This window comes from Grampus griseus (assembly GCF_964374135.1).
Source record: "Grampus griseus genome assembly, chromosome: 17".
NCBI classification, from domain to species: Eukaryota; Metazoa; Chordata; class Mammalia; order Artiodactyla; family Delphinidae; genus Grampus; species Grampus griseus.
In genome coordinates this window covers 24843403-24855466 of record NC_139011.1, presented here as the reverse complement: position 1 = coordinate 24855466, position 12064 = coordinate 24843403, and the positions used below count along the sequence as shown (strand labels likewise).

Sequence of the window (12064 nt, the reverse complement as noted above, 5' to 3'; positions counted from 1 at the left end):
CGTCCGGAGCCTGTGCTCCGCAACGGGAGAGGCCACAACAGTGAGAGGCCCGCGTACCGCAAAAAAATAAATAAATAAAAATTTTAAAAATGTAACTCTTCTTTTTTTCTCTCTCTCTCCACAATGAGCCTTTTTTAGGAGGGGTCCAGAAATTAAGTCAGTCTTTCAAATGTTCTTCAGTGTAAATGTGGTAATTGACACTAGACAGATGTAAATGAGAATGAGGTGTCAATGTGGCAAGGAGAAGATGCTCTGCCATCTAGATTAACTGATATCTAAGTTTACAGAATAATGAATGGAAATTCACATTAAGTCAATTTGATTTCAATCAGAGACTAAAACTAAGAAAAACTAGGCAGGTAATACAAGAACAGATGGAAAAAAAAGAAGAAAAAATTCATTATGCATGTTTTTCTTAGAAAAATGCGGTTGTTCTGATATGCACTGAATTAATACTTGGGAAAATTAAAAATTCTGTTAGATAGTGATGCTAATAAGCCCATTGTCAAGTATTACATACATAGTCTTTCTGAGACACACTTTCTCCATTTGAAAAATGGGGTCCTAATAGGGTTGTCTTAAAGTTTAAATGAGACAATATAGGGGATGACTTGGCACAGTGCTTTCACAGAGGAAGTACTCAGCAATCGTTAGCTATCGTTATTGTTTAATCCTTCAACATGAAAGTAAATTGGTTTCATGTCACTCTGTCCTAGTCAGCGACTTTATAAAAGTAAGCCTCTGTTTATCAGATTACAGTTTAAGCAATAAAATCTGTTTTCACTGCAGCAAAACAATATAAGACCTTCTGCTGAAGGTCAATTAATCCAAATAAGAATATGATACTAAGAACCTACTATATTATAGGCATTATGGAATATAAAAAAAATTAGAAGATTGTAAATAACTCATGGTCTATCTGAGGGAAAAAGATACATAAAATAAAAGTTCAAACATTATGCTAAGTGCTATAAAAGTGATTAATGTGAGTCAATATAGGAGCATAGAAATAGAGGTAGTTTGTCAAAGGTATCAGCAGAGGCTTCTGAAGGCAATGGCCTTCAAAAGTGAACAGATGTTTGTGGAATAACAATCCTGGGATAGACATTTCAGGAAGAAGAAGTGGACAGGCAAAGACATACAATCTTAATAGGGCAATGGGTGTTGAAGAATAGTGAGAAAAAATCAGTGGTTTCAACATCATAGTACCTTCTCATAAAAGTGATAATTCAAGAAGCCTTATTAAGGCAATTTTTGTTACAGAAATATAAGAAAAAACTTGGGTTTGAAGTCAAAATATCATGAATATCTAGGTTTTAGTTAGTTATGACACTATGACCTTGAGGGGGTGACATATTGACACATGTGTGCGCGTGCATGTGCGCATCTGCATGTGCTGGATGAGAAGTTAAATTATATTACCTTGACAATTTCTCCAAACTTTAAGAGATTATCCTTCACATAACTTTGGCTACATTTTGGAATAGTTGTACTTCCAAACAATTTTGTTGGCTCGTAAAAGAAAAGCATATAATCTGCATTTCTTGCCATGTAAATACAGATTTAATTAACACTTGCAATCTGTGAAGATGCAAAACCTTAAGTGTTAATTAAACCTCTATTTACATAGCAAGTAGTACGTAGCCCTCCATTTTCTTGTATAATACAAGGAAGCTTATTTTGAACTCCATTAATCCACTACACACTGAAATAATAATAACACTGGATGCTTTGGTTAACGTCCAGCAAAGAGTCTTCCATTATGGAGAGCAACAAAAATGACAGTTTACAAAGTCTTCTACCTCATTCCTGCTGTACAATACCACAATACTCATTTTAACAGCATTTTTTCTCAATTATATTTAATTTCATTAAAATAACAATCCTTATATAATCCTCACTGTCAATAAAAGGATGTATAATTTTAATAAAGGCAAACTTCATTTGTATCTCAAATATTCTATCAGAACTGCAGATATATCTCACATAGTTGAACAGGAGTGTAAAAACACATTGTGTAAAAAACACAATGAATTCAAATTATTAAATAAAGCTTTAATTTTTAAATTGTAATATCATCTTCTCATTGCTAGGATTTTGTGGGTGGGGTTATTTTAGATCTTCTATAGTAAAGTTAATAAGTACAATGTAATAGTAAAAACCAATAAGAATAATATAAGAATAGAGCTAATACAAAAACTACTTCTCCAAAGCAGTTTTTATCATGAATAAATTAACTCTTTTTAAAAAGATTAGCATGTAGATTTTTTCAGGTAAATAATTTTCATCCATTTTCATTTTGATATATTAGAATGCCCATTTTCCCAGTGTCAAGTTTTTGCCTTAACCACTTATATTGCTAATATACTATTTTGGTTGTATTGCATGAATAAACCATACTTAGTACTACAAGGAATTTCATTTATTTGTTCAAAGGACATTTATTAACATCTACCATATGCATAGTGCAATTTTATACTCTCATTCAATTATGTGAGATATAACTTCAGTTCTGACAGAAAATTTGAGACAGATATTTCTAGAATGGTTATAAATTTACACAGGAAATATAGCTTTAATAAATAATCATAAACATTTTAAAAACGAGTGTATATAAACATGTACTGTTTGCTTTACAATTGGTTCAGCACTTCAGAGTATCTTCCTATTCCCCTTTGAACTTTTGAAATCAACCCACTGTGCCAGAGACAAAAGCCATCCTGTTTGAGATTCTGTTGATATGAAAATTCCAAATAACATTAGTTTAATATATCAAAAGAAAATAAATATCTCATATTACCATTCTGACAAAAACATGAGTATAATACTATAGAAAAGTAAATATAATCCTCTGCTGCAGTTACTCAAATTGAATTTTGTGTTAGCATATTTTAATACTGATCTGGTTTTGCTCATGCAAAATGACATTGTAAAGGACAATGAAATAAAAATAGATGCAATGAAAATTCAGAAGATAGCCCATTATCATTGTATGAGGCAAATTACCTTTTCCATGGGTTACATCAACAGTCCACGTACAATTCAGAGAATTTGGATAAAATTCCGGGTAACCAGGTGATAAGATTGTTCCACTAGGCCCTCTAACATCTCCTCCACATAATGCTGAAAATACAAAGAAATGTAGTCATCTGATCAGGTATAGTTAGAGAGGCAGAGGCTGAACAACTCTCTCTTAAAATAGAATGAGTCTGATTATTTTTGCTTAAGTTACTTCCTGGTAATAACAGCAATGTGTAAAGACCTCTTCCAATACTAAGAAATCATTTCGTCCTTTGCAGCAGCAAAGAGAAGAAAAAGATATGTAATAGTATCTGAGAATTAATACTGGCCCCAGGAGAATTTAGCTCAACTTTCCACATTTGCATTTGAAGTACATACTTATCTTACACATTTCTAATTATAAGCAACATTTGCATAAATTGGTAAATTAAACATGAGTAATTAATTCTTTAGCAGTCCCCCTTTTACTAAGCTTTAAGAAAACAAATTGTTAATTATACAAAATTATTTATTTTAGATTCCTAAAGGGATATATGTCATTCTTCATAGAATTCTTTTTAAAACTGAAGTAAACCGAAATTTTGAAGGGTGCTTCTGCACTTGTACATTTCTCTGGGAAATATCATGAACAAAAAGGGGTTTCTGAGAGGATATTGATTTTTAAGTAAATACTCCAAGATAATAAAACTAAATAAATGTTTATGAACTGAGGTCAAAGAAATTGAAATTTAATTCAATGTTCATTTACTCTAGAATAAATGACAGTTTACAATGCCTTCTACCATCAGTGGTTATGATATGCCAGATAATTTTACCAGTATTAAAAATTAAAGGAAACAAAGATATAGTCAGGTAAGAATGTACATTCTCGTGGAAGCAGAGAAAAGTTGACTCCTTATTCTATTCCACTTGGAGATGTCTACTCTCTTGGACATGGGCAACATGGGTAAGGGCAGTAAGAACTGTGAATGCAACATACAGCCTTATCTGCTCTGATCCTTGCTCAACTTCTCTGGGATACCAGAAAAGTGAGTTTTGGCTTTATTGTCTTCCATGATTTCTTCCAAGTGGCAATGCTGAGAAGGAAGAGTTGAGGCAATCTGGCTGCTATTCTACACTGACCTGACTAGAAATAGTAAGTCTGCAGTTCCTAGAAGTATTTAAGCAGGCTTAGATTTACATAAATATACACACAATTAAAAATCACTCTTGGGGCTTCCCTGGTGGTGCAGTGGTTAAGAATCCACCTGCCAATGCAGGGGACACGGGTTCGAGCCCTGGTCCGGGAAGATCCCACATGCTGTGGAGCAACTAAGCCTGTGCACCACAACTACTGAGCCTGTGCTCTAGAGCCCGTGAGACACAACTACTGAAACCCCTGCGCCTAGAGCCTGTGCTCTGCAACAAAAGAAGCCACCCTATCAGAAGCCTGTGCACCACAATGAAGAGTAGCCTCCGCTCACTGCAACTAGAGAAAGCCCACGCACAGCAACAAAGACCCAACACAGCCAAAAATAAATAAATTAATTAATTAAAAAAAAAGAAAAGAAAAACAGAACACTCTTCCCTTTGCTACTTCTTTTACTTCACTAAGGAGTAAAAGAAGGTCTTGACTAGTACCTCACTTGAAGTTGTCTTATAGGCCACCTTCTTGAGACCAAGATAAGGCTATGCTTCCAATTTCATTTATTATTAAGACATTTACAATAATATTCATGGTCTGGAAGCCTAGGCTCCTGTTTAGAGCCTGCACAGACCTTTATTGGTGATTATTCTTACTGAAACTTTCAATTTTCGTTCAATTAAAAAAAAAAGCCTCATTGAGCTTTTGTGATCAAGTTAAGGGCTAGGTATACCATTTCCATTGTATCTTGATGGTTCTAAGTTTTTAAAATTTCCTTGTGAAAATTTCCTATTTTTCAGTCACATATTCCAAGGAGTACAGAATATCCATAAACTATTTAAACAGCTATATGTATTTTTTATACAAAATTCTTAAACATGTGGCATCACTGAGGAAAGAATAACAAATCTACAATTGTACCCTTCATTTTAAAGAATCTTAGTACTTTACTATTGCAGAGAATGTGGGCAGGAGGCCGTGTCATAGTAGACTTGTGCACAGGATCTGGATCAAGGCTGCCTGAGTTTCAATCCTGATTCTGCCATTAACTAGTGGGATGACACAGGGCAACATACTCAATCTCTGTTTGCCTTAATTTTCTCATCTGTTAAGTGGTGATCATAATGGCACTTACCTCATAGAGTTATTTTGATAAAACAAGTTAATATACCTAAAGCACCTACAGCAGTACCAGCACATGGTAAACCCTCATTAAATGTTAGCTATTATTATTATTATCACCACCAACCCTCACTGACTAGTGTGCTTTGTGAATCAATTAACTATGGGCTATGAAGAAACTATAAGAGCTGACGTGTATAAAAGTGAGGCATGCTGTACCTTGAATATCCAGGCAATCTAGGCCAATGGAGGTTATACTCTTGGATCTGGAAAATCAATTCTGTTTATTCACTTCTCCTCCCTTTAACCCCAGGAAGTTTAGATTAGCTGCCTCCGGGGAAAATGTTTAAACTGAAGGAAAACCCTAATCAAATCAGTTTACTAGTTATAAGTATTTGAGTTCAGTTAATTTTAGAGGTTTATACAAAGCTCAGACATTCAAAAAATGAATATAATTTAGCCCTTGTCCAGTTATGCTCAGAATGAAATGGGGATACAAAAGAGGAGGACACATGGTGAAGAATCATGAATTCCATGATTAATAATTTGGACTTTCATTCCTAGGAAACAGAGAGCCATTAAGCATCTTTTGACATGGGATAGAGCATGAGATATCCTTAGTGTGAAGAAAGGACGTTAGATTGAAGTAGTTGGATATTGAATTTAAGGTTGATTGGAGTTGCATTGACAAGAGATGATGAGGGCCTATGTTGCTCCCAGGAAAACTAGATACACTCACTTTTATTATTAATAATATTTAAGCATGCTGGTATACTTGGACATTATTTTTATTCTCCTGCTTCTTCTGATAACATTGTCGCCACACCGTTTTACTTTGGTGAATTTACTCATGCCAATTATGTGGCTTCACCAGGACCTGACAAACATAGTACCTTTACACCACAATCATTTGTCTCCAACCACAAGGATGGATGGACACAGGACCTGGAGAAGCCAATCGTAAAGTGTGCTTCTCCTTTTCTACAGTTACGAGTATAATTATGGACTGATTAGAGATCTTTCCTGGGATTTTTCTAATTAGAACAACAAGGAAGAACTCTCATCCTCCTCTGATTCTGGAAATACGAGGTTACATGTTTCCATCTTCATGAGAGTGTATTCTCCACTTCCCGTATGGAAAAAGCCTGGCTGCAGTTAAAGAGAATGATGCCAATAGAGAGAGAAAAGCCAAGATGGAAATAGAGATATCCTTGAAAATGTTTGAATTCATGATTATAATTAGCAATGAGAAGTATGCCACCCATACCTTTTCTAAGTTTGAAACTTTGAACAACAAATTCTGCTTTCATTTTTTAAAATCAGTTAGAGTTGGGTTTCTGTCACTTACAACCACAAGAACGCTATTACAAATGGTATTGTACCAAATACAGGGAAGAAGTGCTGATGATTCTTTTAAACCTCGTTATAAAAACAAATTGACCGGGCTTCCCTGGTGGTGCAGTGGTTAAGAATCCACCTGCCAATGCAGGTGACATGGGTCCTGGAGGATCCCACATGCCGCAGAGCAACTAAGCCCGTGTGCCACAACTACTGAGCCTGTGCTTTAGAGCCCGCAAGCCACAACTACTGAGCCTATGTGCCTGCACTTAGAGCCCATGCTCTGCAACAAGAGAAGACACCATGGTGAGAAGCCTGTGCACCTCAACGAAGAGCAGCTGCTGCTCACTGCAACTAGTGAAAGCCTGCATCCAGCAACGAAGACCCAACACAGCCAAAAATAAATGAATTAAATAAATAAATAAACAAACAAAGAAGCAAAAAAAACAAACTGACCTAAAGCTGTTACAGAAAAATGATGGCACTGACAGTATTTGAAAATTTAATTATGAAATGACAAACTTAATCTTCCACTTGGCAAAATAATAAAAGTTAGGAATAGTGTTATAAATAAAAATTAAAGCCCAGAACTAAATAATGAATAGATTTACATTATGTGTGTTTTTATAAAGCAAGTGTGCAAGCACTTCCCAATCATAGGAAAGCAGCTTCTTTCACTGTATTTTCATATGTGTTTTCTGAAAAATGAAGGATTGCTGACTTAGTCTCCACAGAAACAAAGAAGAGGTAAGGACACTGGTATAATATTTTCTATAGCCAGGAACTTGCCACCACAGGGCAGTCTGGTACATTGCCACAGTGCTGCGTAGCTAGGTAAAATTTGGACTAGTACATGTTGCCTTTCAGGCAGGAGGTAAATGCTCTATCTCTTCATTGCATTCATCTGACACCAACATGACACCTTCAATGTTATTTTTTCAAGGACCTGAAGCACACAATGGGCACCTAAAATGGTTACCTCAACACATTTTAAAAATACACATAGCATCCTTAGGCATGGGGTAAGTCTGGCTGATTATCAATATTAATTCTTTTGTTTCTTTATTAATGGTTTGATAACATAAAATTGGCAGACTTCAAGATATTCTTTTAAACATATGAAATACTTATATTTATGTTCAGCCTCACATTTTACAAGATTATGTTGATTTTTTTTTTGGTTTATAAATCAGTTTATTTTGCATATTGAATGAATTCTTACCATCACATGTTGGAAGTGGATGACTCCACCAGTGGTTTTTCTCACATAGAAGGGGCTCTTCATGGCTCAGCCTGTATCCTGGGTCACAACTAAATGAAACAGTAGATCCGATGGAGAAATCATGACCATAGCGATGACCATGTACAGGTATGCCAGGGTCCAAGCAAGAATAGGTGTTCACTGTAACACCTGGAAAACAAAGGGAATATGAAAAAGAGTAAGCTTGATGAGAGTCAAATTGCTGAAATTGATTCTCATTCCTTCAAATAATTGTGAGTGGTAATTTTTACAAATAAATTAATGTGCCCATAGCTTTATTTTAAAAACTAGCAGTTTATTTAACAAATTTTTTGACATTTCCTACCCACAAGGACCAAAAAATCAGGCCATTAGTTATATAAAAACTTGAAAATGTACAATTATCTATCAAACTTTGTATTATAAATTATATATATACACACATATACAATAATAATCATAGCAATAATTAATGTTTGAACTTATTATATTCCAGGTACAACTCTAAAATGTTTGCAAAATTTGCCTAATTTGGTCATTAAAATAATTCTATGAAATTAGTTTTATCATTAAAACTCCATTTGATTGCTTTAGGAGGCTCTAAATATGTCTTCAGAGATTGGTATCTGTGTCTATGGATTTGTTCTGCATCCACTTATCATTGTCTTGTTTTATGTAATATTTAGATATCCAAGAAACATTATTACATCTGTATTTCAAGAAATACAACATAATAAACCCCCTTGGGGTTGAGGGATTGTACTAAAACAAAAAAAGGAAAGTCTATTCTGAGTTACTTTTATTATTTTAATGTGTTTTGTAAACGATAAATAATCTTATCTTATTGGTACAGTTTTTGTAATCTTCCTGTTTTGAGAGGAAGACATAAGGGGTAAAAGTGCCCAAGACAGGGAATAAAATAAAATTCTAGAGTGCAATCACTGGTAGCATTGCAAGAAATCCTTCCCATAAAATTTTGGTTCAACTGGAGAGATCGAGTTTTCTCTTTTACTGGATTCTATTAAAATACAAATTCACCAAACACCAAATACATTTTTAATGTTTTAAGAAGTATAATAATTAAAGTTTTACTCTGCTGATTTTGAGGCATGTGAATGATTCATTTAAAGAAGATAGTTTGGTTTCCTTCAGCTTGAGAAACTTATTAAGAAAGTGTCAACAGAAAAAGTGTTTTATTTGTTTTCTTGGTAGGAAAGGGTTTGAGATGTTACTAAGTAAACCAGAAGACTAATTAGAATAAAAATGAAAGAAAATGATCTTTTGTAAACAAATTTAAATTGAAAATCACTGCCTCCTGGCCAGATTTGACCAAAATCAATGTCTTGCACCTCTCATCAACCTCAGCATTTCTTAGCCTCCACTCTACCATTTAGGCACTAGCCCTCAATAATAACTTGGACTATTTCACCAGGGCCTATAAGTGACAAACTTGCTGTCTGTAATAAAGACTGCCTTAGCTAAACTTGTTAGGCTCCTCCAAGTCCTTCTTATGATTAGGTCTGACCCTTGGGCTCTGTCCTTAGCCCATTTAGTTCAGTTTTAGCAAGAATCTGAACTAAATCTGTTGGGTCAGTTTATTAAAAATCCTCACACTTTTAATAACACTTTGCATGATGGTTTAACGTAATCCTTAAAATAATCCTGTGTCTGAGAACATGATTACAAACACATACCTTGGTTGAAATGGGACTGAATGTGATATATCGGGCATAGGATAGAACAATGGACAAAACGAAAAAGGTGTCTGCCCATTTTAGCATATTGATACAAATTAATTGCTAGTGAAAATTAATTTTGAAATAGATTTTTTTTTTAAAAAAATGACTACTCTGACTCAGCTTTAACTAATAAATGCTAAAGATCTCAATTAAAGTCCTTTAAATTCATTTGAATTCCCAAGCATGTGTTAATCCTCTCATTGCATTTTACAATAATGTTTAGGAAATATACTTCCATGCCACAAAGCTCTATATAAAGGGAAGTTAATATAATTAAATGATATTGTGGATAAGGTTAAAAAGAAAATAGCTATAAATATATATTAACGATTTTAAAAACCCATGCGCCCAACCAGATTTACTGAATAGAGACACCCTACATGGGATATAAAGTTACAAATTTTAAATGCTGAAATTTTCTCCTGAGGGGGAAGGGGGCATAGGAGACTTGAATATAAAAAGAAGTGATATAATATCTATCTGAAACTGATATAAAGATATCTTGTAGTAATCTTAAATGTACTGTTAGATACATTCACCAAAACTGTTTTTCATGAAAAGATATATGGCAATGTATTTTTAGATGAAAATGTGTGCATATGTGAGTTTATATATATGTATGCAACCATACATCATATACAATACAACCACATTTATTTATTTAAATATGTCAGATGTTTATAAACAAAACAGAGACTCGTTTCTATGCATATACCAGCATCAAGTTTTAAAAAAATCAGACATATTTTAGACTTCTTAAACAAAAAGTATTTTAAGTGAAATTATTCTAAACTGATTCCAACACTGTGAATTAGAGCCTGTTTTAATATATAGCCTTTGGCTAGTTATGTTAGCCATAGCTGCATATATATGAGTATGTATTTTACTTTTCACTGTTAATATAATTTTCAATACTTCATACAAAATAATAAAATTGAATATTTTTAATGGAAATGTATGCAATGAGTATGAATAAAATATAAAAGTATGATTGAATTTATGAAGTAAATGCTAAAAGAATTTGTCAATGTTCATATACATCTTAGACTGCCATTTACTGCCTATTGTTGGCTTTTCAGCACAAATAACGATTATATGAACTCATTTTTAAAGATTTTTTTATTTGCTATTTCTGACGTTTCCTTAGTATTTCCCTTCATAATGATATTACATAGATATTGTTGGAAAAAATCTAATACAGGATTTACTAAAACACATACCTTGTAACCTATTAGCATTCTCATAGGTCAAGGAAAGCTTTGATCTTCTTTTCTTTAATAAATCTCCTAGTTCTCTTAATGATACAATGGTAATACCAAAAGTATGGAAAAGAGTAAGGAGATCAAAAAACATGTTGGCATTACTTACTTTCATAATGAATCTTGAAACCATTATTAGAACGGCTATTGTCTGTTGTAAATAGAAGGTATATAAAATTACTGCTACTAAATAGAAACTGGGGCACCTGTGTGCCATTGTAAGATCCAAGCAAGGGTGACAGAAGATTTGGCCCATCATGAACTTCCAGAACATCATAATTCAGTTCAGTCTGAAATCTACAGTTAAGAGACATATGTGAAAATATATTTATTAGAATAACACTGTATAGGAAAATAACACTTTAGATTGCTATTTAACTTATTATTTATAATTTTTACCAGCTTTATATACAATTTTCTTAAGCTTTTCTAATATCTTATATATCATTTAAGGCCCCACCATTTAAGAATACCAAAGTTATAAGCTCTTATTCCTATGGACAATTTTCATTTAAAAAGTATGAGTACATACTTGTTGTTCACAAGTAAGATTTCTTTCAAATGTTACAGATTACCTTCAGTAAACAAATAGCCTTTTCATTAACCAAGCATGTTTTTGGAGTCATCTTTCTTTTGCTTTCCTCATTTCTATGGAAAACTATGTATTCATTTTCAATCTTCAATTAGATCATCAGAATTTCATCTTAACAGTATACTTATTTATCTTCAATCAGATCATCAGAATTTCATCTTAACAGTATACTTCAAATCTGACCTCTGCTTCATATAGTTGTTTTATTTTTGATAAATCTCTTTTGGCCATTACATTTTTTATACAATTTTTATTTAGATTTTTGGCTGTTGTTGCTGCTATTGTTTTCAATTTTTTAAAAGATACAATTGTTTTATAAATTGTATTCAACACAGAGCTACTTTTAACATGTATAACATATCCATAATAAAATAAAATTTTGCATTCCTTCCTTGCACTTCAAGAGTATACCACAGTCTGAATCTGGATCAGAAATCTTAGTTGGGGGAAAAAACATCTACGTGGAATCATGAATAGTTGAGCATCTTACTCACTTCCCATAATGAAACTGCAGCCCAGAACATTCTATTCCTGCCTTCACCAAGGTTTTCCTATACATAGTTCAGCTTTCAGCTTAAATTGGTCCACAGGAAGCCCTTCCCTGACCTCACAATGTAGGTTAGTTTTACT

The 12064-nt window shown here is 33.4% G+C and overlaps 1 protein-coding gene across 3 annotated transcripts in view; it reads right to left on the bottom strand.

Annotated features, from left to right (window-relative positions):
- The window catches only part of CSMD3 (CUB and Sushi multiple domains 3), a gene marked incomplete at both ends in the record, with an annotated part of 1078626 nt that overhangs the window by 389204 nt on the left and 677358 nt on the right, over window positions 1–12064 (bottom strand). For all 3 annotated transcript variants that reach the window (XM_082674966.1, XM_082674967.1, XM_082674968.1), the window contains 3 exons: window positions 3007–3123; window positions 7827–8015; window positions 10952–11139. In XM_082674966.1, coding sequence (XP_082531092.1) covers window positions 3007–3123; window positions 7827–8015; window positions 10952–11139 — 494 coding nt within the window. The remainder of the gene's footprint in view (window positions 1–3006; window positions 3124–7826; window positions 8016–10951; window positions 11140–12064) is intronic.